This window comes from Chlamydotis macqueenii, chromosome 4 (assembly GCF_036417535.1).
Source record: "Chlamydotis macqueenii isolate bChlMac1 chromosome 4, bChlMac1.mat, whole genome shotgun sequence".
Lineage (NCBI taxonomy): Eukaryota > Metazoa > Chordata > Aves > Otidiformes > Otididae > Chlamydotis > Chlamydotis macqueenii.
Genome location: NC_141559.1, coordinates 39,081,527 through 39,106,034, shown reverse-complemented (window position 1 = coordinate 39,106,034; position 24,508 = coordinate 39,081,527). Strand labels below are relative to the sequence as shown.

The 24,508-nt window shown below is 40.8% G+C and overlaps 1 protein-coding gene across 4 annotated transcripts in view; it reads right to left on the bottom strand.

Moving 5' to 3' along the window:
* The window catches only part of RAPGEF2 (Rap guanine nucleotide exchange factor 2), a 195,661-nt gene extending 173,941 nt beyond the window's left edge, over positions 1-21,720 (bottom strand). For 2 of the 4 annotated variants that reach the window (XM_086746423.1, XM_086746424.1), the window contains exon 1: positions 21,513-21,695. In XM_086746423.1, coding sequence (XP_086602549.1) covers positions 21,513-21,581 — 69 coding nt within the window. In that variant the 5' untranslated portion in view covers positions 21,582-21,695. Of the gene's footprint in view, positions 1-21,512 lie in introns of all 4 variants that reach the window. The other 2 variants (XM_086746425.1, XM_086746427.1) reach the window with 2 other exon arrangements.
* Positions 21,721-24,508: the final 2,788 nt, after the last annotated feature.

The window sequence follows — 24,508 nt, the reverse complement described above, 5'->3', positions numbered from 1 at the left end:
GTACCCATTTCTAGAGTTCTACTTTCAGTCCAGAGGAACTTATGCTTTGCTAGTGACAGCACACAAGTAAAGGATGTTTCAGTAATTTTCAGTGTTGCATAATCTGTAACTTAGAAATAATACAACATTATCTTCTTGGAATTCAGAAAACTTATTTCAGATGGGAAAATATGGAAAGTGAACTTGCAAGACCTGAAAGAAGTAGCAGAACCAATTTTGGTTCATGTTCTCATTTGGTTCATGTTCTAAGGAAACACAGAAAATTTAATAGATGAAATCTTTGCAGCTTTGTTTAAATGGTAATAAGTTAATCTTGATGGCCTGTCGCGTTTTCAGAAAAAGAAAAACCAAACTTTTTTATTAGCACATTTGCAGCAAATGAAATTCACTGAAGTGAAACATGGTTTAGAGGCAACTCCACTAGTTCAGACAACTTAAGAAGCTGCTGTATGACTAAAGTATATTTTTCTGTTTAGCAGTGTGAAGGAATTTCCCCTCCCAACGCCCTTAAGGCTTTTGATGCATTTTTTTCCTGTTCATAGCAGAACTGATTAATAGCTATGGCTTCAATCCAGTGTACAGCTTTGGCAGTTGCTGACGGACCACTCCATTTACTTGCTGCTCCCTCTATTTGCTACGCACAACACGTGCTGTTAAATGCATGCTGTCAAAAGCTCTAAAATGATTCAGTTTTAAATCTGGTAAATCTAGATTATGACTCCTTAAAGAATTTCCTCCTTCAAATATGGAAAATAAGCAAACATACAAAACACACCGATAGTTTTCCTGTCAGATTTGGCATACCAGTTTTCAAAGGATATAAAATGAATCATCACGTTAAAAAAAAAAAAAAAAAGGGATAACTTTTTTCACTGTTTACAGAGCAGGCTTTAATTAAGCAAATTGCAAGTCTTCCTATGAACAACAACGCAGCTATGAAAAACAAGCAAGTCAGACTACTGGAAGTCTATTTTTTGTCTCTATAGTTTAGACAAGCAGCATTGTCTCTAAAATCACTGTTTAGCTATGATGGAAACAGACCTGTTTTCAGATTGCCAAAACATAAGCTCTCTCTCCAGTACAGCTGGGCACCAAGAATTAAGAAAGAAAACTTTTTGAAATATTTCATTTTTATGAACATTATGCCATTATTTTTATTTCAACTCCCTGCATACAATAGGGACTTTGAGAGAAAAAGAGCATCCCAAACACAAATACGGATCCTACTCTAAACACTTCAAGATAAGTTAAAGGCACAGGAATGTTTGGCAGTCTTATCAAGGAGTGAATACATTTCATTTCTAATGGCAATGAAAGGTTGAGTCTTTGTGGGGTTTCAGATTACGTTTCTGTATGGAAATAAGAGAGACTATAAGCTTTACTGTAAAAGAAGAAACTGGGAGTTCACGGAGATCTTGAAGTGTTATTTACTTTCTTCACACTTGCAAGTTTTATTTTACGTACTAATTTTGGATGTTGCTTCTGTTTTAAAGCACTGCTAACAGTGTATCCACCAACATCAGCACAGATAACTTCCTTCAGTTTTCTTTCAGTTTGCCTGCTTTTAAGAAGAAAGAATGTAGCTCTTCCATGTAAGGATGCTTCATCAGAATTTGAAGCTCTTGCTTCTTTTAATTTACATGAGCAGTGTTGCTTTCAATTACAACTTGTCACAACCAATTTTTTAAGCAATAATAACCAAAAGTATTAGATCTATATTTACAGAAACTATATTGCCAATGAAAGAGGGACAAAAAGGTTAACTAGCTCCTAATTTCCCTCGTATAAGCACGGTTTTGTAGCCAAGCACAGAAGTACAGAAAGGTTGTTCATCATATTAATTTACTAAAAGTTTATCTGGTCTCCTCATAGGAAAATTTTATCCTCTGTCTCAAACCATACAATCACAGATTCATGGGTTCCTCCCCCTGCCTTACAATAGTTCTCCCCTACTTTTTGTTCTCCAAAAAGGGTTTGTAATGAGTTACACCACATTTTTGTAATTTACTGGAAAACAGAGGACTGTTTCAGTTTCTCTTGGTACCTTTTATGAATAGCAACATAATGAGATGAGACATACCTATCAACATCACAGATGTCCAAAAATTTAGGAACACCTGCAGACTGGTTAGCTTAACAGTCATTTAATTCATTGGCGAAGTAATACTTGCACAGAAAGATATCAAGGAGACTGCAAACACTTCACTAAATTTCACGAAAATGAAAGCTGTTATTATCCCTCCCACACTCCCTCTCTCTCCAGACAGGTCTATAAAAAGCACAGCCTGCCAAGGCAGTCAAACCTAGCTGACAGGAGCGGAGACAGCTCCAAAAGCAGCTTTGCCAGTACAGTTTATGTCACTGCTCAGAACAAAATGGGTATTTGGTGACATGACACGATCAAAAGCATTTTTACCAATGTAAAACTGATCAGAGCATAAGTTAGGCAGATACCACTGTACAGGAAAGCATCACTGACATTTCTCTTCCGACTGAGAAACCCAGTCCAGACATAAGAAACTCCCACAGCTACGGTACTGTATGCAATTTATGTATGACACTGTAGTCTCCTAAGTCAGTGTACGAACAGCTTTGCCAATACAGTCCATTCAAATCAAGGAGCTGCTAAAAATCTGATTCCAGCTAAAGCACACTTCTATCTGGGTCTGAACAAAAGCAACAAAAGGTGTGTGGGAAAAAAAGCCCAAGTCAGAAATAAGTTTAAAAGTTGGTCATACTGAAAAAAAAACCCTTCACATTATTTTATAATAAAAGATATTCAGCTACTTGCTTCCGTGAATTAATATTAAAGAGGTTATCTTAAAACTCAATTCCATGGTGTTTAAGCACAAAATGGGCTGAGTTGCTACGAACTCAAGTCCACCACTGTCTCCTTATATAACCTTCCTCCAAAAGTTACTTTCTTCTGCTGCTACGGTAAATGAAACAATATGTCTTTGTAAAGAACCAGAAATCAAGTGCCAAGTGGCTGGAGGGGACAGCTAAAACAGGGGGGAAAAGAGCTACCTGGAAACATCCACCACATAGGCTGACCTCCTGTCCTCTTCTGTTTCACTCCTTTTCCTTTATTACTCATCTGAGGCTTAGCCTTTAAAAAACCACCAAGCTCTTAGAAAGACATCGTGCTGGTAAAGTGGTTAATATTCATCTACTACATGTTAAAACGTCGCACAAAGCCATACTTACTCTGTTGGCTGTTAGACTGCTGCTGGCGAGCATCGCTGCACTTCATTATTTAACAGCTTCCTCAGCCTTCAGAAACTGTCTGGACTCGCGGGCTGAAGGTTATTAACATTTTAAAATGCCTACAGCTAGTATTTCCAAGTTGTCCAAGACAGTAATTATGGCCCGTATTATCCTTAAATATTAGCACCTGCTCATAAGATATGATCCAACATACACTTTCAAGCTGGCCATTACATTTTTTTTGCATACAAGCGCTTTTTTTCTTTTTTTTTCCCCAAGTAAGCTACATCATTTCTTTTAAGAAAAACAGGACAAAATATCAATACCAAATTATCTTTCTTGCATTTGGATAACAAAAGATATTCCATTAACAAAAAAAAAAAAAGTCATATTAACATAGAAAACCACTAATTGTATTCAAAACACATTCTACAGTTACAGGATGCTCTCTTCAACCTGAGGAAAAAAAAGTTACTACAGATGGTTGTCTCAATAAAAGCCTCACACAGACAGCAGCACGACGGTGCTCTGGTTGATGCACAGCATCTCATCTGGGCAAGCCCCATGGGGAAGGGAAGAGAAAAAAACCATTCTCTTCCTTAACAAGGTCCCAGCCCACATGCACACCTCGACTCAGCCAGCCTAACCGTGACAAAAGACTCTCCCCTCCTCTACTTCAGAAAGAGCGTCAAGCAAAGTGACCTGAAACGGTAACAGAGTCCCTAACAAAAGCCTGTTTAATTCTTCCAAACTGCAAAGATGGTTTCACTAATAACCATTTTTGTCACTATTAAGTCTGACTGGCGAAAGCTTTTATCTCATCTTCACAATTGTTAATATGTTTACGGATTAACCATGGAGCCCCGAGAATCCCTGTATGGATGCGTTGTAAGTGCATTACCTATGAAGACAATGGGATCCTCACACGTTCACATAGCAAGTCAAACCGCAGGGCATCAGAAACATCTTTTGCCAGCCTTAAAGAACTGGAAGATATGCAAAATCCCCTTCTCCTTAGAGATTTAAAAATGCACATGGGTGGCAGAAAAGACAGAAAGGGTCAGATAAAGCCATTATCGTGTTTTAAAATTAACTTTTTAATGACTCAGCTAATTTAAATGGCTCTAAGGTCCCTCCAGACAGCAGCCTACCACCAGTCCAATCAACAGAAAAGCTTTAAGATTCGCCTTGTTAAACAGGCAACGTCTTTCAGCTGCCCACAGGGTAGCAATTACAGAAGAGCAGTAGAGTCGTAACACAAACACCAAAAAGGTTTTTTTTCTCACTCTACATTGCTATCATTGGACGTACTGTAAATTCTACTGATGCCCAAAGGAACTGGACACAAAAATACACACCAAAGGGTTTATTTCTAAGTCATCAAATTGGCTGGAAAAAATGAGCACTCAAGTTCTCCGCTTGCGCTCCCAGATCTAATAAGAATAGAGAGAAAAACAGTCTGGCATTAAAATACTTGCTTACATGTGTGAAAATATACCTCTTACCCTCACTCTAAGGTTATGTTGACTATAAAAGCATTTCTTAGTGTCAAGATCCACAATTTTCCCCACCACTACTTTGTCAAGTGCCAAACAAGCAGCAGCTAACAGGAAATGCATGAGAGAAAGCTTATTTCTCAAAACAACACAGAAATCATAGAATCATAGAATGGTTAGGGTTGGAAGGGACCTTCAAAGGTCACCTAGTCCAACCCCCAAATGCAACCAAATACCTTCAGGGTTCCACTAGAAGTTATTAATCAGTACTTAATTCTGGATGCTATCTATATTTTTAAAGCTAGCATAATATTTGAGTAAGTTATGTGCGAGTTGATTTTCCAGATTACATCCTTAACAGGCCAGGGGAAAGACTGACGAACTGCTACCCATAACCCCAAATATGAAATACTGATGTGGAAAGTACATCCTCATTCTTACACTCATTTATGGTATTTTACAGTCCTCCTACACAAAGTGGAGTTAGTTTTGTTTCCTTTTTTAAAGAACGTATTTTATTTCTTGAAACTGAGGATAACTGTTACATCTGTACTAACAAAACTGTAATTCACACTAGAGAAAGACATCATAATGAGAATAAAATAACAAAAACTGCTCCACAACTGAACACTTACAGCATATTCCTGTTGTTTCAAACATTTCATGCTATCAATCAATACCATTTCACTGCAGCTAAGTTAGTTTCGGTTGCCATAACTTATTTACTCTTAATACAAAATAAAACAAAAGCCAAGAAACCAGACACACCCCACAGGACAGTAAGGACATTTTCTTGATTGTATCCAAGTGTAAGCAGATGTTTGAATAGAATTTTTCAAATATAAACCCAGTCAGAAATCATTTCTAATGTGTGTCACTTCAGTATCATGTTGTTATTACTGGGAACTTTATTTTTTAATAAAAAGCAGATGTAAACCACAGACTATTGATTAAACAGATTTTTCATAAGTAATAATAAAAAAGATAGCCAGTCCTAGTGGTTTTTAAAAACATTCAGCATACAAAGAGATGTCGGTGCAATGACTATCTCATCCTTCAGACTTCAACATTGTATGAGATCCATAAAAGGGGCATTTTTGAGGTTGGGGAAGGAATCTGTCCATAAGCAGCAAGTACACTTCAGTGCTTATGACAGACTGAATTCCCGTTTACCCCTAAAGAATTTTTTCTTGTATTCTTCATTACCAAAGTGAATCATTTTGGAATTTTAGAAAGCTGAATCCTGGCAACACAAACCAATCAGAAATAAAAGACCCACACACAGAAATGCCTGAAATTGTGAAGAGAATGAGAAGTGAGAATAAACAGTAAAATGAGAATAGTGGAAGAAAAAAAAATACAGTTGCTACTAACTGGGAGATTCTTAGTTAGAGAAAGAAAAAAAAGCCTTCTGCTCATCCAAGAAACAGAATCAGGTGATGGTAGTATACTATGCAAGTTGACAGATGCAGAAGATGACCACAGAAGATCACATGTGGGTGATTCTGTGCTAAGCAGTCCAACATTTTTCTTTATCTGGTGAGGTCACAATCTTGCCCCTTCCTGGAAGATTCTCACTCCATTTTCTGTATCTATCTCGGATCAAAAGACAATCTTCTGGTTAGCAGGTGGTCTCACACATCATTTATTTACTCTCCTCACCCTCTTTTTTTCCTTTCATTGTGGGAAAAACCTCTACCAAGTTCTTCACAGATTTCCTGAGAAGATTAACTAAACTGGTGAATTAATCCCCCAGGAATAATTTCCTTTTAATATTCTCAAAGTAAAGAATTTGTACGTGAATTAAGTTGGAATCTATTTGAAAAGCTACTATAGATAAATGTGCATTCCCAAACAGCAGGCTCCTCACTAAAATATTCTAAATGGCTCATGATCGCAGCATCTTCAAGTTTCCATGCATACTCCAGGCAGGTTATCCTTCCAGAGCAGCTGCAATGCAGGTATCACAGGGGCCGTACTACCCTTAGAGCTGGAATTTGCCCAAATGCCTGAACATTAACAAGCCGCTGCTGAACACCCTTGCGCTGCCTGGAGACCACCATGCGTGATGGTCTGCCACTGGATGCGCTCATCGCTCATCTACAGAACAACTAGATCTTGCTTTTGCAACTACCTACAGTCACTACTTAGTAATTTTCTTCTAAAAAAAAACCACACGTCTTGAAAGGTACGTGTCCATTCTGAACTCTTGGAGAGCATTCAGATACTAAATTAAGAAACAGAGTAGTGGATGCGAAAAGGACCATCTCAAGACGTGACCTCTCGCCTCACTTTACAGCTACCAATTCTACTCATTAAATTGAATAAAAAAATTACTCGTTTGACATGTAACCTGATTCCAGCAGTTTCAAGGCCAACTTTCAACAGACAGCAAAGCACTGAAAAGATGCTTACCAGCCCTCTTACATTTTACAGCTGGAAGAAAAGGCACAGAGGTTAGATGTGAAGGATTTTGTTTGTCTTAATTGTAGGTCCCTGTTGTTTTACAGGGTTAGCAATTAAGAATACAAGAAAAACATTAAAGCAGCCTAATTATTACAGTGACTATTTGAAAGCAAACGAAAAGTAAAGTTGTGAAAACACACAAGTTACTCTCCCTCTGCAGAGTCAATGGAGGATTTTAGCCAAGAAAAAAAGGAGCAGATCCAGTTCACAAGCCTTCTGAGCTCTGCGACTCACATCAAAATGACACTTGTTTTTTTTATCCTGTCTAGTAGTCAAATATAGGATTAAAAATGTATATCCAAGTCATCAGGGCACCAAGAAAGATAGCAACAGGGTGAAAATATAAAAAGATTGTGATTGTTTCTCAGCAAATGCCACACTGTCTTTTGGAATAAGTTTGAAACAGTCTGGTCAGGACTTTGAATTTCAACATCTAAGAAAACTTTAAGACATACAAAGCTTTCATAAGCCTCTTTCAACTGGCACGGCACACTGAGGATGAGATAAACGGTGACAATTAAACTCACAATTTGTTTTCTTGAAACCTGTTCAAGACAACATTTTGCAAAGTCTCTTAAAAGTAAATGCAAAGTACTAAACACAAATCAGGTCCATTATAAAAAGTCATGCAACAGCCAGATACAGGAATCTGAAGTTAAACAAAATGTTCAACTACTGTTGACAGTGCTAATTCTAAACACAATTTAGTTTACTGCGTATGGAAGTATGAAACAGTACAAAACAAAGTACAATGACAAAACAGTCATTGTAGACTATGTAACATACTGTCAAATCTGCATTCCAAAAAGGAGGAGTGAGTTACTGGTCAGCAGTAGTTTCAGTAAGTACATAGGTTTAAATTAATTTCTAAAAAGGGAACATCACAAGAAGACTTGGGGGCAGGGCCTTTGTTCAGTTAAAGATTTTAATCAGGTCTGCAAATACAACTTTGCTGTAAATCCCTTACAGCAATAGCTGTTCCTCAAAAGTACGTTAAGGTACATGCTTGCTGTAAGTGGTCATACCACAAGCATACAAGTTCAGTTGCTCTGCTGCACAAACAACAGTGCAAACTTTGACTAAACAGGGCTGCTTGTGAGAAATCAATCCTGAATTTAAGACCTTGCACTGAACCCTGACTACGACAAAACCAGTTATTTAGTCAAAAGTATTCACTGCACTCCCATATCTCTGCTTCCCTCAGAATTGCCATATTCTCTGAGGACTGGTTTAAGTAATTGACTTTTGTTTGCAAGTTGGAGAAATTGCAAACAAATTTTGGAAATTTGGGGAGATTTCCTCTCCCATACACCAGAACTTGCACAAAGCTTCATGCATTTCGTGACCTTCTGCTTTTTATTCTCGTCGCCTCCAAGGCGTGAGAGGTGAAGGCATGCTGGCACTACGATCATAACCTTAAAGGATTGGTGGGAGCACAGGGAATGGATGACCATCTGCCCTACATGGACATACATACTCCTGTCTAAAACAAAGCTGTTACGGTCATCTGAAAATCCACATGGGAAGTAAGTCCTACCAACCAGGATACAGTCTATGTTCTGCTACCACATCCCAAGCCACACGTAGACTCTATTCAAAGCAGTAATAATTCAAAACAAAGTGTGTATTGCCTTTTGTGTTTTAATCAAACAGTCATATAATCGATGTGAACACCAAAAGATTATTAAAAAAACTTTCATTTCTGGAGGTGAAGCAGTACATGCCACAGCCAGAGAATGAAATCTGCAAAAGCTGAGAATCTGTGTTTTATCGTGGAAAAACACTTTCTGTACAGTTCCCTTTGGGAAGGAGAGGAGAGAGGATATGCCAGAAAACCACAACAAGTAGAACTTTTGGAGGAATGCACTTCCTGACCTTAGCTTTCAGATAAACCCCAAACTCAAGACATCTATAAATAGAAGAAACAGGAAAAGAAATCAAGTAAGATATCAGATGTCATTTGTATGAAGCAGAATGTTCATTTTTCCTTAAAAGAAACTATTATATCGTTTTCCTAAAGCAATGCACAGTGTGCAAGCAGTTGTGTATTTCCAGCCTAGATATCAGCCCTGCCGTTTCTTCCTTATCTTCTGGCTCATTCTACAACTGGTTTCGAAATATTCTTCACTACTGTCCATAAGCAACACTCAAGCCTTCTGTCATGCTCAGGCAACTTACCCCAGACTCTCACAACCATGTTAGCGTGTTAATCGAGTTTAACACATTACGGTATGGTTGCAATACTTAATAAGAGTGTCTAATTTTTTTTCTACCACTTCACAGGTTTTGCAAAGTTGGCAAGTTCTAGCTGCGCTATTTCCTACCAAAACTAAGATTACTGCGGAACAAACAAGATAGGTATTAATTCATTACGTGTAGTCTAAAAAAAGTCATCTTGGGAACGGCATTTCAGCAGCTCACTAACAGCAGAGGTGACAGGCCAATATTTGGCTGACAAATTGTGACAAGTACACTCTAAAAATAAACATCATCATATGAGGCAGTAAACACCAAGATGTTTTGTTTTTTTTTTTTAAATGGAACCCTCACACAATAAACCAAGAGGCCTTGTGAAGTTAGCCACAGCTAACAGAAGTAATACTTCACCCAAAAGCTATTTATAAAGGCCAGGGTAACCATTAGAGCACCTGTTTCGAACAAGCCTCCTTTGTTCAAAAGAAACGTAAGGTAACTCCTATGCTGGAACGTGGGCCAATGTCAACAGCAAATCCAACTGGATTTATGTAGGCTGTGTCACTATAAAACGTGTTACTTTCGTCACGGCTAAGTGTTCGTTTACTATCAAGCTAAGATGGACTGTAAGAAGGTGCCATTATTTTCTCTTTTCTTTTAAATTCACGTAGAATATTGATTCACATAAGAACGTCAGACCTCAAACAGCAATGCTAATTTATCAAGCCCATAAAGTTCGAAATTTGACATATGCCAATCCCAGTAAGGACATACTGGGGGTACTTGTATTTTTCATTTTAAAAGTGGACAGTAATTTGTATAATGTACACTGTATTGTAATTTGTAAATAAAGAGTTTACTTCCCACTCTGAAATTTATACCCATGAATGCAAATATTAGCCATAATTACTCTGCTGTTTCTTTCTAAGCGCTCTCCTAATAAGAAAAATATCTGACGTGATTACTTCAAGGTACAACATTAAAAAAACACCAGCAAGAGAGGTTTAGAAAGGGAGGAACTACAAGACATCAAACTAATAAGACAGAGGTTAAACCATTGTATAGATCTAGATACAAAGAACAAGAGAGGGGAGAAATTAAAAAAGGATTAATAGTTCACCTGGGAATTCAGAAACATATCATCTTCTCACGTGGGTCAAAAAGAAGTATGCTACCACGGATCTCAAGTTTCTTTGCTCCAGCTCCTTAGAACAGCTTTACAAAGCTAACAAGGCCTTTATACACCCCCACGTCAGAGACACAATCGTATTTTCCAGCAACATCCAGTAGTCCAGAAATTTTTCAACTACTAAAGCAATATCCCTCTAAAAGTTATCTTAAATAAGAGAGTCTTACAAGCTTCTTCAAGAGGATTTAGGAGTAGTGGAGACCAGCTACCCATCAGTACTAAGTCTGGTAAAATAAAAGCTAGTAGCACTAAAATAGACAGCTACCTAAAACACGGCAGAAACCTTAGCAAACACATACAGTAATGACGACTACCATTCTGCCTTTGGCGTTGTGACTTCAAACCCTTCTCAACAGCGTAGCCGGAATTGCATTTCCATCTGATAGTCGTTCCATGGCCTATGACCAAGGACTTGGCATTTTCAACCTAAATCATCACAAATTAAAAGGAGGCATCGGTGCTAATTAGCAGCTTTCAGCAGTAAGAGAGAAGCCCTGACAAGGATGGAAACTCAATTACCCTCATTCCAGCAAGCGCCTGTTCCCGGTCAGCATGTAGCTGGCGGAGTTCACTTGTGTTTCCATACCTACAGTGCGTGTGAAATACTTCAGCCTTTGGATCAGATCACCGCGTGCCAGTCACACAGGGCTCTGATTTTTCTTCTTCTGCTTTAACAAATACATTATAGATTCCCAACAAATTTGAGGCACCATCTAGAAATGTGTACCACAGACTGGCAGAAATCACGAAATGCAACTCAAACTGAGACCCTCACAATCATCGCTCCACAATTCAGAGGGAAAATTGCCTCACTGGGAGTGTTTACCACCTGCTCACTACCTCCTTAGCAGGGAATATATTCAACAAACTACTTAGCTACTGCACTAATAGAGAAGAGTTTTGACAGACAGACCACCTGACCAGCACTCATCATTAACCAGTGCAAAAATCTTACTTCTTGTTTCATCCTCAGACAGAGCATCCTCCATGAACTATATCTCTATTTATTGCTTTTCTTAAGATACATTTGGTACTTGTTCCTTTGAGACTACAGCCAAAAAGGAACCTACACAATCAAACTGTATTTCTCCATGTTTTCAACATGTACTTAATCCACAAGCTAAATTAATATTTTACAAAGGAACAGTACTAATGTAATTTCAATCGATTGGCCATTTACTGCTTTCAGTGGAGAAGCTGCGTCTCGTTAACCACCCTCAACAGGAAATCACAACGTGTGTCAAGATCAACTACATCACCTCAGCTTTCAGCGTCTTGTTCTGACTTCAGTAACCAGGATAAAAAGCCCAACCACACACAACATCCTTGCCACACATTGTGCTTCAGCAGCGCCCGGCACCTGCATTTTGTCCCAGTTTCTGACACTTTTTACGGACTGTGGTTCCTCCAGAGCGGAGGAACGACTCCGTCCACTGCGCAGATGAGGGAGGACCCTTCAGACACTCAAAGTAACACTGGCAACGGACACAAAGAAATCTGTAATACTGCAGGGCTAAGTCTCTCTCTCAGTTCAAAATATACCTAGATATTTACTATTGTGTAAGCTGTGCATTCTGACATCTCATTTGAAAAATAGTTGAAGTCCACTCAACCATTCAAATGAGTTCTGGCTACTCACACAATTGCAACATACTACCAATTTCAGCAAGATCACATATTTTGAGAAAGTGTTCTGTTCAGGCTAGGGAACGGCTTCCTGACAAGATTAAGGACTTAACTCAAAGTCAAAGCAAAAACATTATAGGGTACATATTTTAGGTATGTCCCAGTAGATTTCAGATACCAAATGGAAAAGTGTGCAAGTCTCATAACTCGCATACCAACAAAATAAAGTTTCACTCCAAATCTTTGTTTGCCCTCAGGAAGACAGCCTGCCAGCATCCATTTTTCAGCTACCATACAACAAAGCAACATAAATACATGCAAGATTCAGTATTTGCAATACAAAAATAGAGCAAGCCTTAGCATCTCTTCTCCACCCAACTCAGTGCATGCAAATGCAGTGTTACTCTACCCAGATTTCCTACCATTGCTATATTTTAATGAGGAAAAACTTTACAGCTAGAGACTTATTACAAAAGTTTCCTTTCAGTTTAATCATCAGAACATCAACCAAAAATGGAAGACTTCTCTCTCAAGAAGCATCTTGCATATATATAAGGTGATCAGAGGGCTGGAGCGTGTCTCCTATGAGGACAGGCTGAGAGAGTTGGGGCTGTTCAGCCTGGAGAAGAGGAGGCTCCAGGGAGACCTCAGAGTGGCCTTCCAGTACCTCAAGGGGGCCTACAAGAAAGATGGGGAGAGGCTGTTCAGTAGGGCCTGTTGTGACGGGACAAGGGGTAATGGTTTCAAAATAGAGGGGGGTAGATTAAGATTGGATATTAGGAAAAAATTTTATACAATGAGGGTGGTAGAACAGTGGAACAGATTGCCCAGAAAGTTGGTGGACGCCCCATCCCTGGAAACGTTCAAGGCCAGGCTGGATGAGGCTCTGAGCAACCTGATCTAGTTGGAGATGTCCCTGCTCCTTGCAGGGGGGTTGGACTAGATGACCTTTGAAGGTCCCTTCCAACCCTAACCGTTCTATGATTCTATATGCCTCATAAGTGGGGGGGAAAAAAAAAAAAAAAACCACCTCATTTTTAGAAAATGCATCAAGAAAAAATAATCTCATAATATTCCAGCCAGTTTAATTTTCTTTATACTTCATGATAATGTTTGAAAACAGAGCACCATATACTCTCTGGAGGAGGTTAAGCTGTTTCAGAGGCTCCTACACACAGCCATAAGCATTTATTCTCAATCTTGCAGCACAAGTCTTCACACCTTCAGCTGCACCAAGACTGACATTTGGAGCCATAATCTAAACCAGACTGAGTCACTTAAATTTTCAGAAAGAAAAAACCCTCACACATCACCTCTCAAAAATAAGACACTTTTCTTTTGTTCAGCTAACGGGATTGTATCACTTATCCTGTTTATATTGTAGCCTCACAAACAGTTGCAGCAACACAAATGAGGCAGCAGAGAACATCAGCATGGGAAACAAAGCTCTTAAACAAGCTCTGCTGCTAGAAAAATACAAAGTACCATGAGAAATTCAGCCTCTGGTTTCAGCAAGTCAAATCTCAAGCAGAAGCTTCTTCCAACTGCACTGGTGGTACAGTCTTTTTTTCCCATCAATGGCCTACAAACCACATTTGCGTAACATGCTAACTGACCCCTCTAAATTTTGGGTTATTTTTTGCTTAATAGGACAAAAAGTCCGCATGACTAATTTCAAATGGAAAAGACTGTACCAATATTTTTTTCCTCCAGCTACAGAAAAGGTAAAATAAAGATGGGAGACAAGAGTATTCGTAAAAATACAGAACTGCAAATGCAAAAATTAAGAAAAAAAAAAAAAACACCAAAAACAAACACTCAAACCACCCTCCAAAATTCCCACAGTGAACAGGATTCATCTTCCCTTTTGGAAACCAGAAATAACTAGGAAATAAATGTTTTTATTTATTAAGCCAAGATTATTTTAACTTTAAAACATACAAAAAGCAAGCAAACAGAAACAAAAAGTCTGGTAAAAACAGTCAGCAACAGGCACGCTTGACCAACACATCTTCAACGAAACTTAATGACCTTTCCCAGGTAATTTACACCGATACCAGACAGATTTTCATTGTGTTGCTTGTGTTTATCGGAATACACAAAAATAAGAGAAAAATAGGGAAATCTTACTATGCATAGTACTAGTAAAAGAAAATTTCTTCAATTTTTATCAGTGCTGAAAATAAACTCATGCTCTTTTTTTCTAAGAACACTTAAATATTTTAACCTTATCTTATTCCTTCAGTGTTGTAATCAGGTAATGATATACTTGCTGCCTGATACTGTTGGCCACATTTCTTCAGAACTGCTGAAAATCAACTACTGAATCACTTCTATTCTGGTCAGAGAAGACAGAGACAAAGAAATACATCTACAGATCTACGGGCAGAACAGAGAGATACCCAGTGAGAACAAATAGCTAAATTTAACTCCAAAACAAAGCTGTAAGAAAAGCACTGCAGTAGGGCTCCTCTCTTTCCCTTTTCAAGAAAAGTGGTCAACTTCACCAACTTCAAAAAAAAAAAAAAGAAAAAAAAGAGAAGTGGAGCACCACTTCCATTTCAAGACTTATTCAAATATATCCCTTCACACATAAATATATCCAGCAAATTAAATCTGCAACACTGGCTGCAGCAAACAAGGCGCACAGGCTCAGCTGCCCTTCACAAAGCATCTTTGTGGAGCTATCTTTCTGCCAGCGCTCCTTTTGAATTCCCAAACAATACCTCGCAAAAATTAGATCTCCTACTGTGGGAAAGTTCCCCAAACACAAGCCAAAATATATTTTCTCATGAGGATACAAAAAACCCTCAATGAGGAAGTCAAAGTTCTTACAATGACTGTTCAGTATACGTATGGTTATTCCTGAAACATGCTAACAGATTAAGTAGCAGCATTCTGATTCGGGGGAAAAAGCTGTCAAAATCAGATCAGTAATTCATCAGGATGAATTAGTAGCTACCACTTGATAATTCACATAAGCATGCAGGCTTTTAAAGACTTTTAAGCATACAGATCTCTAAACATAATGGAATTTAAGAAACAATAACTGTTTTCACAAAACACTAGCTAACTATTGTAATAAGCATAAAATACATGAAGCATCTTCAGAGATTACATTTCAATCTTTTTTTTCCAGGTACAAAGTGTTTTTCACAAATAACCTCATATTCACAGAACACTGTATCTTCCTACTAAGGGAAAACATCATTTTGGGGTAAATGCTTGTGTGCCATTTACTTTTGCTGCTCTACACTTTTACACCCAAAACAAGAATGAAACACAAGTCTCTTGTCTCAGGAGTTCAACAGATGACTTTGCTGATGACCAGCCTGAGCAGAAGGGCAAGCCTAGCCATGGCCATCAGTCTTGCCTTTGATGACCCTCTCCTCTACCGCAGCCTCCCCAGCAGCACCCCTGGCCACTCTATGCCTCAGCAGAGGGATGAGGGAGGATGAGAGGGATAAGACAGTGCCATCCCTTCGGCACCATGGAGAGTACAGACACCCACTCTTACGTCTCAACAGCATGTTCAAAGGCAAGTGGACTGAAAAAGCGTGGGCTGAGAAGAAGATCCCCAGGCTTCAGGCCCAGCACCACTCCAGTAGCTTTCCTAGGCAAGATTGCCATGGACAGACAAGGCAGCGTCGCTACTCTTCCAGCTCTTAAGCGCAGGAGAGTCCGTCTACAAGGCTGTCAAAAACATGCTCGTAGGAACATACCCAGCCGGAACACAGCGCAAACACTTCCGCAGCAGGGCAGAAATCAAAAGCAAACTCTAGCAAACAGATAATTAATCAAGTAGGAAATTGCACACGGCTTATCGGTGCTACAGTTAAACCCTCACTTTCCAAGTGAGCTAGTTTCAAATTGGCTCGGCTGCATACAGCTAAGCGAGCTGCAATCTTCTGATGTAATGAGAAAGCAGACAAGTGTTCAGGACAAACCTTCAAACTGGCTGCTCCTACTCTATAGGTGAAGGCTTCCTGATCGCACCGAGGTCCCGGCAAGCATTGGTGAAACTCACACTGCTACCAGATACAAAAACCTACAAACGCAGAAAGTACCAGCCCTTTGGCAGGGGAGAACTGCTGCAGAAGAAATTTAAAAGTCAATGTTCTCACCATTCTCAAAGCTCTCAGTAACAAAGATTCGAACAGCTATGGGAAAATGTACCCTTGGTCAGAAAGACTGAAAAAAAAAAACCAAAACCACCATATTTTCTTTCAAAACAAACAGGATACTGAGCAGCCTGTTGCAGTACATGCCCTTAATTTTGGGAAGGACAGGAAAATTGACAGCAGAAGTTCAGAATCAGACATTCCAGGGCTGCTTCAACAGAGCAAGATTAGAAAGGTCGCAAGAAAACTTGAGCTACGCAAGGGTTTTTTGCCACCAGAAGACTTATCCATACAATTAAATTTTCGTTGGGCATGAAATTATGCTGCATATCAATACTAGCTCGAGAGAAAAAAATTAAGAGGAAAAAAAATACATATACTTACTTCAAAAACATATTCTCTAATACTCTACTAAAAAACATATTCTCTAATACTCTGTACTAAACAAATACATTACTTGCCTTGTCAGGTAAAGATCTCACTTTTCCAAACAGTTACTTTGGTTTTTTATCCTTCTGGTTAAGCGCTGAAACACGGGGTGGGGGGGGGGGAGGGAAACAAAAAACCAACCCTCAGTGGCCAAAGGTCCATATAAGCACGTTTGTTGTAACTTCTGTTTTATCTGTATCCACTTCCCCCACTTACAGCCCAAGAGACACCGCATAATCTACAATTGATCAGACACAGAATCTTCATTTTCTGGGGCTGTTAACTATTTTGAACAAGTTTCCAAAACCCTGGAGCATCTGGAGGGCTTTTTTTCTCAGACCAGCTACTCTTACAGCTGACTTTATACAGTAACTCTACTCGAAGCCAAGTGTCAGGCAAGAGAAAAGTGCCTGGGCCAAGAACTTGCAACAGCCTTTCTTCATTAAGCAGCGTTACCAACCACGCTCTCAGAACGTTAACACAAAGCCTCACAGGCTCATGCCCCCACTTCAGAATTAGTTACTGCAGGCAGCGGAAAGCCTGAACACTACCATGAGAAATGCAGTTTAGGAATCTCATTTTCTTAGCCAAAAAGGCTCCCTCTAAAACCACAGAACATCAAACCTTGCAATAAAGCCACTCCTGAAAGACCACCTTACAACGCCCCGAGATGCGCGATGGAAAGACCATTATAACAATGTCACATAGTCAAATATCAGACGTAGCTGTCACCACCCTACACTTTATTCAGGGCTACCAAGAACCAGCAGGAGAATTTAGCAACAGAACTGGTTCTCAGCATTACGCTGCTGTCAGCAGCATGGTAACAGAGGTTACCTTCCTCTTTAAGTACTAGCATCAAAAAGATGGTAACACGGTAGAAAACCTGAAAGCAAAACTCAAACTCCAAAATACTTTTGTTTTCCAAATGAAAGAAATCCTAAATAAGCTCTTTTGAAAAAGAGAATTTTAGTCTCTGGTGTATTAGATACATATACACGCAGTAAGCCTGAATTTAAAGACTAAGTATAATCCTTTATGCTAGACTCACACATGAAATGCTTATTTTCTGTAATCCCATGAAACCAGACCTTCTCATATTTACTTGCCAGGCGATCACTATAGCAAGAAGGAAATGTTCATTTCTGGCTTATCTGAAGATTGCACACAATCAGGGTTCCAATGGTCACAAGTATAAAAATAACACAACTGGGGAACAAGCTGGAAGTTTATTTGGAAAAAGCATAGGTACATCCTATAATTAAACCATTGTTTCTCTCAAGCGCTCGAGAAGGGAATATCTGCTCAACACTAGCATCCTGTTTAGATGTCTTCTGACATTAAATGACACAGTAGTATCAAACTAAGACCTACAGTACAGTTGTCCCTCCTCCTCTTCTGACGCGGGCCGATGCTGTTACCTCTCTGCTATTCCTGCTGAACTGTACTGAATCGCCTCAATGTACCACACTGGTAGTTTCCAGAAGAAAACCTTAGGCACCTAACAGACTTAATAAATAAATAAATAAATTCTTCCTGCAGCCATCACTATATGGCATGAAAACAGTGAGCTAGTAGGCAGAGTTTCTGAGGTAACTAGTTATTCACATACCATGCCATGCAAATGAGTCGTTAGGATAAAGAAAGAGATTAGAGCTCGGCTTCTCTTGTTTGAAAACAAAAGCAGCCCCATTTTTTCAGATTAAGCTACACTAGTATAACCGCATGCTTTCTAAGATGGCCTACGATACCAAAAAGAGTTTGTTTTGAAAAGACTTAAAGCTATAACAGTTCATGTAAGATGACGTTTGGCCAAAAAAAAAAAAAAAAAAAAAAAAAAAAAAAAAGATTGCTATTACTCACAGCTTAAGGGCATAAAACCATTTGTAACTTATGAACATTTAGAAGTTAGACTCCCCAAAGTAGTTAAATTAACTTCCTAGTTCACGCCTTCAAAGAGAAAATGAATAGTTTAATAAAGCAATTAAAGAGGAGAGGTCAGTTACACAACAGGCTTGTTAAGTACATACATATTAATTTTTTTTTTATTTTTGAGCTTCTTTAGTCAATTGAGTGTTCAGTGGTAATTCACAAAATCCAGAAAAGCTCTGTAAGTGAGGATACACCAGAGATACAAAGCAATCGCAGAATACAGCTTACCTCCAAAAAAAAAAAAAGAAAAAAGAAAAAAATAAACCAGTTTAGTCCAAAATTACTGAGAGGCTTTTGCGCTACAGAAGTTAGTTCATGCAAAGCTAAGTTTGCTTTCTCCAACGTTGTGTATCAGATCTAGCACTTCCGAAAGCTGTGCACACAAATACGAGCTGGCTGTCCTACTGTCACTCCTCTCCTCTGCGCCTGCATCGAAGTAATTTTGCCAAATTTGCACCATGACAATCCAGGGTGAATAGTCACGTCAAATGCATATTTACCTCCTCGTGATTTGGGAGAAGCTGAGCCCCAAAGAGTTTGTTAATGCAAGTAGGCAGCAAATACGCTACTAACATACTTCTCTTGTTATTTCCTGTACTGACATGAATGCGCTAAATATATTTTCTCTTTCAAACCTTCTCTCAGCTTTAAAGATATCTCATGACTTCTCCAAAGCCAAAATTAAGTAACTACCTTTACAAGATAGTGTAGCAAGGAAAAGAAAATACAAGTAAAGAAAGATACAATTAAAAGTTAGTTTAAGGGACAAAGAAAAACAAGGTGTTTGCATCTTTCCACAGAATTTTTTTTTTATTTTACTTAATGACTGAAAGATGATATCCATAAACATATTTCCTTCAAATTCCAATACTGTTGTAAACTAAAACCAAATTTCCAGAACAGAGAACCAACATTCAACAACTCTTCAACACGCACAGAATTCAACATGAGCCGTTCACAAAAATGCCAACCGAGTTTTCTGCCCTGCTTTTCCCAGCAGCAACAGGAGGGCACGCCTGATCACCGGTTTCAAGTATTTCCAGCGCTAACACCACATTATGTTCCCCACAAATTTGGTCTCATTTGTGGGTTATCTGGGCCAGTGTCAGCTTCGTGGATTCAAGGGTGGGTTTCTCTTCCTGTGGTGATTGCCACAGCAGGCTTACAGTCTGCTGATTCGGGAAGTTTTACAGCATTAACGCAGCCCTCGTGTTCCTGATTTAGCTCTCCGCTCCGTGCCCTTCACACCGGCTTTATCCCTGCATTCAAGCTAATTTCTTCACTGCGTCATTTCTTACTTTCTGCCTCTATTTTTTTGTTATCCCTTCTAGAGAGCAGGGCCCACAGGCAAAGACAGGAGAAAATTTAGCAGATCACACAGCACAGACCACGTCACAGGGGAAGCATCGCCTCCCAAGCCCAGCCTGGTGACCTTGCTACCTGACCAACTGGTTTCGGAGCATCTGCTGGTGTCACTCCTCCTAAACACCCGACCATCCTTCGATAACCATCTTCCGAGGCTGGCCACTGCCAGAAGGCTCCCCTGGCTGGAATTCACGCCTCTACCAAGGCAAGGGACCTTGCTACGAGTTTGCAGAGAGCATCCTCCCCAGGAGACAGCACTTGGCCTCCTTCAGCTTTCACAACACACTGAAGGGCTGAGTCCTGCACTGAAGGCAAACAGACATTTGGAAAAGGTCAAACAAGGACAGAGAAACAACTTTAGAACCATGAAAACACACTCCAGTAGCACCACTAAAAAAAAAAAAAAAAAGAAAAAAATATTTGCAAAAAAGACACACTAAATACAACGGCTTTGCAGTCAGTATACTTTTCCAGGGGAATTTTTATTTTCTCACACGTATTCCATGAGCATGAGGATAAAAATAACATTACCACAATGACGTATCTATAGCAGGAGGAATGACTTATGGGTGCCGACCGAAAGTCAAGGCTTCCTCTTTGCCCCCCATTTGAAAGTGTCACCAGCCAAGCAGGCTCCTGCCAAAATAACCAGCAAGACCATCTCTTCCCCAAAACCAGAACACGGGGACGGCTCGGGGGAGCAGGGCAAAAGCCTTTAGAAAAGAGGACAGATGGCATTACAACTCCGAGCAGAGCAACCCCTCGCATCATTAGCTATTGAACCGCGGCTTGACGCGGGGATCAGCGCAAAGCCTATTAGTCCTTAGACAGTTGGCAGCACCAGCCACCGCAGCAGCCCCTCGGGAGCAGAAGGAACCCATGCAGTTTAGTTGTTTTTCAGGTCATGTTAAGTCAAAACGTTTCCGTACGCGCTCCAGTCCCCCATCATAACCTCTCCCAGCCTCTCCAAGCGCAACCAGGCTTCCGAACAGCCCCAACTCGCGCACCTAATTTTTTAGGGACCTAAAAATTTTCTTGCCTTGTGCCATTGTGTAAGGGTCTCACCCGACCCCGGAGAGCAAGGGCTCGCCAAGAGCCCCGCTCCCCTCCGCCCCAGCGTTACGAAACGGCGCTGCCAGCCCCCGGCCGGCTTCCGAAAACCGGGGTCTGAATTCAGACCCAGGGCCACGGCGTACTGCCGGCTCACAACAGAACAAAAACACCAAAACAAAACACAATTATAGTCCGAGCGCATTTCTCTTTTTACCGGAAGCAACCTTCAAAATAAAACTCAGCCGGCGTTTTCTCCCCAGCCCCGAATTTCGGGAGTAGGAGGAAAGTTGTCGGCGTTAATGCCGCGCTCGGAGAGTCGGGGGGTGGGTTTGGGGGTGAAACTCTCCCCGCAGCCTCTCCGCTTCCCCGGCTGCGAAGCTTTGGGGACCTCCCCTCCCCCGGGCCGGGGCTGTGCGGGGGTACGGGGCCGCCTACCTGGGGGCTCCTCTCCGCCGGGTTCTTCATCACCGCCTGGCGGAAGCTGTTATCCACGTAGGACGCCATCGCGCCCCTCCTGCCTCCTCCCGCCGCCGCTTTGCCCGGGGAGGGGATGGAGGAGGGAGGGAAGGAGGGAAAGGAAGGAGGGAGGGCCGGCCGCGGCCTGGCGCTGCGGGCTGCGCGGCCGGAGCGCTGGGCGAGGAGGCGGCGCGGAGGCACCGCGGGCTCAGCAGCGCCGCCGCCCGGAGCAGGAGGAAGCGGCGGCGGTGGCGGTAGCCGAGCCCCGCCGGTAGCGGCGGCGACAACGGCTGGGCGCTCCCTTTCCAACCGGCTCTACGCCTCCCGCCGGCCCCCTCCGCCGCATCCCCCCGGGCACCGTCGCCGCCTCTCGCCTCCTCTTCCTCCGCCTCCTCCTCCCATCCGGGCTGATGGGGGGGCGCCCGCCTCCGCGACGGGGAAGTTGCTGGCTCGGGGAGGCGGAGCGGTGGGGGGGCGGGACGGGGGAAGGGGGGGGGGGGGTGGCGGGGACCGCGCCCCTCCGCCACCCCCCTTCCCCCGTCCCGCCCTGGAGACCCCATCCCTGTCGTTTCTCACCCCAAAAATAATAAAACCGACCGGCTGTCGCCATCGTCCTAAGGGATGCGCATCGTCACAGTTTCGGTGATGCGTTGGTGATTAGCAGAGCCGGACTTAAAAAAAAAAAAAAAAAAAAAACACAAAGACGTGATCTGCTGGATCTAGGGACTTTGGGGAGGCCACCTGTTGTCACTCTTCTCAGGAGTGATCCGTGTTGGCCGGCTGCGTGGGGCAAAAAGCGAGGAAGGCAAGGGTGTGAAATCTTGAATTTGACACTTTCTCGGGGGTTATCTGGCCGCTGCTTCTTCCCACGTGAAAAGGGAAAAAAAAAAAAACCAAACCCTTAAGTTTTTAAGGAATAAAGGTCTCGCAACATGGCTGGTTTTCTTTGTTTACCACGACACCGAGCGTGTCTCAACAGCAGCCTGACAAATACGAGTCATGGAAGTATTATTAATGTTCGGCTAACGGCGGTGTAATACTATTAATGTATTTGCTTTTACGAGCAATGTGTACCCTTTGCTGATACCGATCATGCAATGTACATAATGTCAACATTAAGAAATCTGGGTTGATTTCCAGTCACTAGCAGGGGTTTACACATTTTAATCACAAGCAAGGTAGTGTAATTTTTATTTCTATTTTTTATTTGCAAAAATTCACAGAGAAAACCTTTTTTCTTTTCCTCACACAACACACACTGCCGGTCCCAGGAGACAAAATCTTATGCTTTTAGACATTCATGGCTCTCAAACAGGCTGTGTCTTCAGACAGCAATCTACTAAACCTACGGAATTTCTACATGTGGTTCATTAATAAAGATAACTCTTTGGGCTAATCCTGCTCATATGTGTCAGCGAAATATTTTTGCTGCTAATACCAATAATTCCAGGCAGACGACGGGAAAAGCCTAGGGAGGGCTCCACATCCCAACTGCCTTTTGCTTGTAGGTGCTTATTAGTGGTCCTTATGGGGGATTATTATTTTTTTTTTAAGTAACAGATCGAAAATGTAATGTCCTTTGCTCTAAAAAAGAGCACTTTTAAATATGCCTCGCATTCATCATCCAGAAAATAACATTTTTTCAAATTAATCAAGCCTGTAGCTATAGGAAAGTGCCAGCTTTTCTGAAGCTCAGCTTACCAACCCCGAGTGCGAAGATTCCCGTGTTTTGTGGGGCATATGTATGGGGCGAGTGCCGCAGGAATGCGAGGAATGCTGTCCTGGGCTCCGCTCCTCAATCACTTCAGGGCACCCATTCCCTCCTGCTACAGACTAGCTTGCCTGACATCTTCATATCTCTACATCAAAACAGAGCTACCCACTCTATTTTAATATGCAATTATCTTTCATTTCAGACCTATTAGCTGTAACAGCAGCAAGTGAAGTGTTTCGCTCTGATTAATTTTTTGTTGGGCTCTCTGGTAGCACAATACCTGTGATTCACAGTGATATTTAACTTCAGCTGACGGGATTTTGAGGGCTCTGGTTGTACTCTCATCAGCGTAACAAATCTCGATGGTTATAGATATATGTCAAAGGCCTATCACACGCCACATGAATTGTTGGAAACGGAAATGAATGAAAGCTAGAGAACTAGGTACAAATACACTCAACAATTTCTTGATAATATTTAGAGATGTGTTGCACTTATACCTTTCTTAGTGTTTGTAAGCAACATATTCTTTTAACACAGATGCTTCTGATGGTTTATATTCTCCACAGTGGATACCAGTCTGTCCTTTGTGCTGTTTCTTTTTCTAGCTGAAATTAGAATAGTTCTTACATCTGAACAGCAAGAAAACAGCAAATAATCATCCAGATACAGAGTGAGGACAATAATTATTACAGAACACATGTGATTATCACTGGAAATCCCTATTTTTCATGCTAATATTGAACAAAATACAATTCACAGCATCAAATGTTTTTTGCAGCTTTCACGTTCTCTTGGTTTCACTGTCTTCCTATTTTCTGATTTTGACAGTAGATTGGTATATTTTAGAATACATGCAAATATCAGAATATACCATTCATTTTGTGTTTGCCTTTTGCTTATTCCTCAATTCACCTTATCCAGCCTGATTTACAATAGACTGCGGGGGGAGAGGGGGGTGTTTGCACTGGTCACACTATTACATTACAAAGGTTTCTTACCCCATATTGCACTAGGAAACCAAGAGTTAACCATGTACATTACACGCAGGACAAACAGTATTGGTATTTCAGCAATATGAAAAGGCAGCAGCTCAAAATATGACAGCTCAGCATAATATCCTTTTGAATAGCTATAACTAAGCACTATGTTAAAGTATTTCAGACAAATATTTTGCCTTAGAAATACAGAGTTGCTGCTTTCCTGAATATATCCTTTTCTTTTGAGGGATAAATTGAAATGGTCAGGTCAAACAGTTACT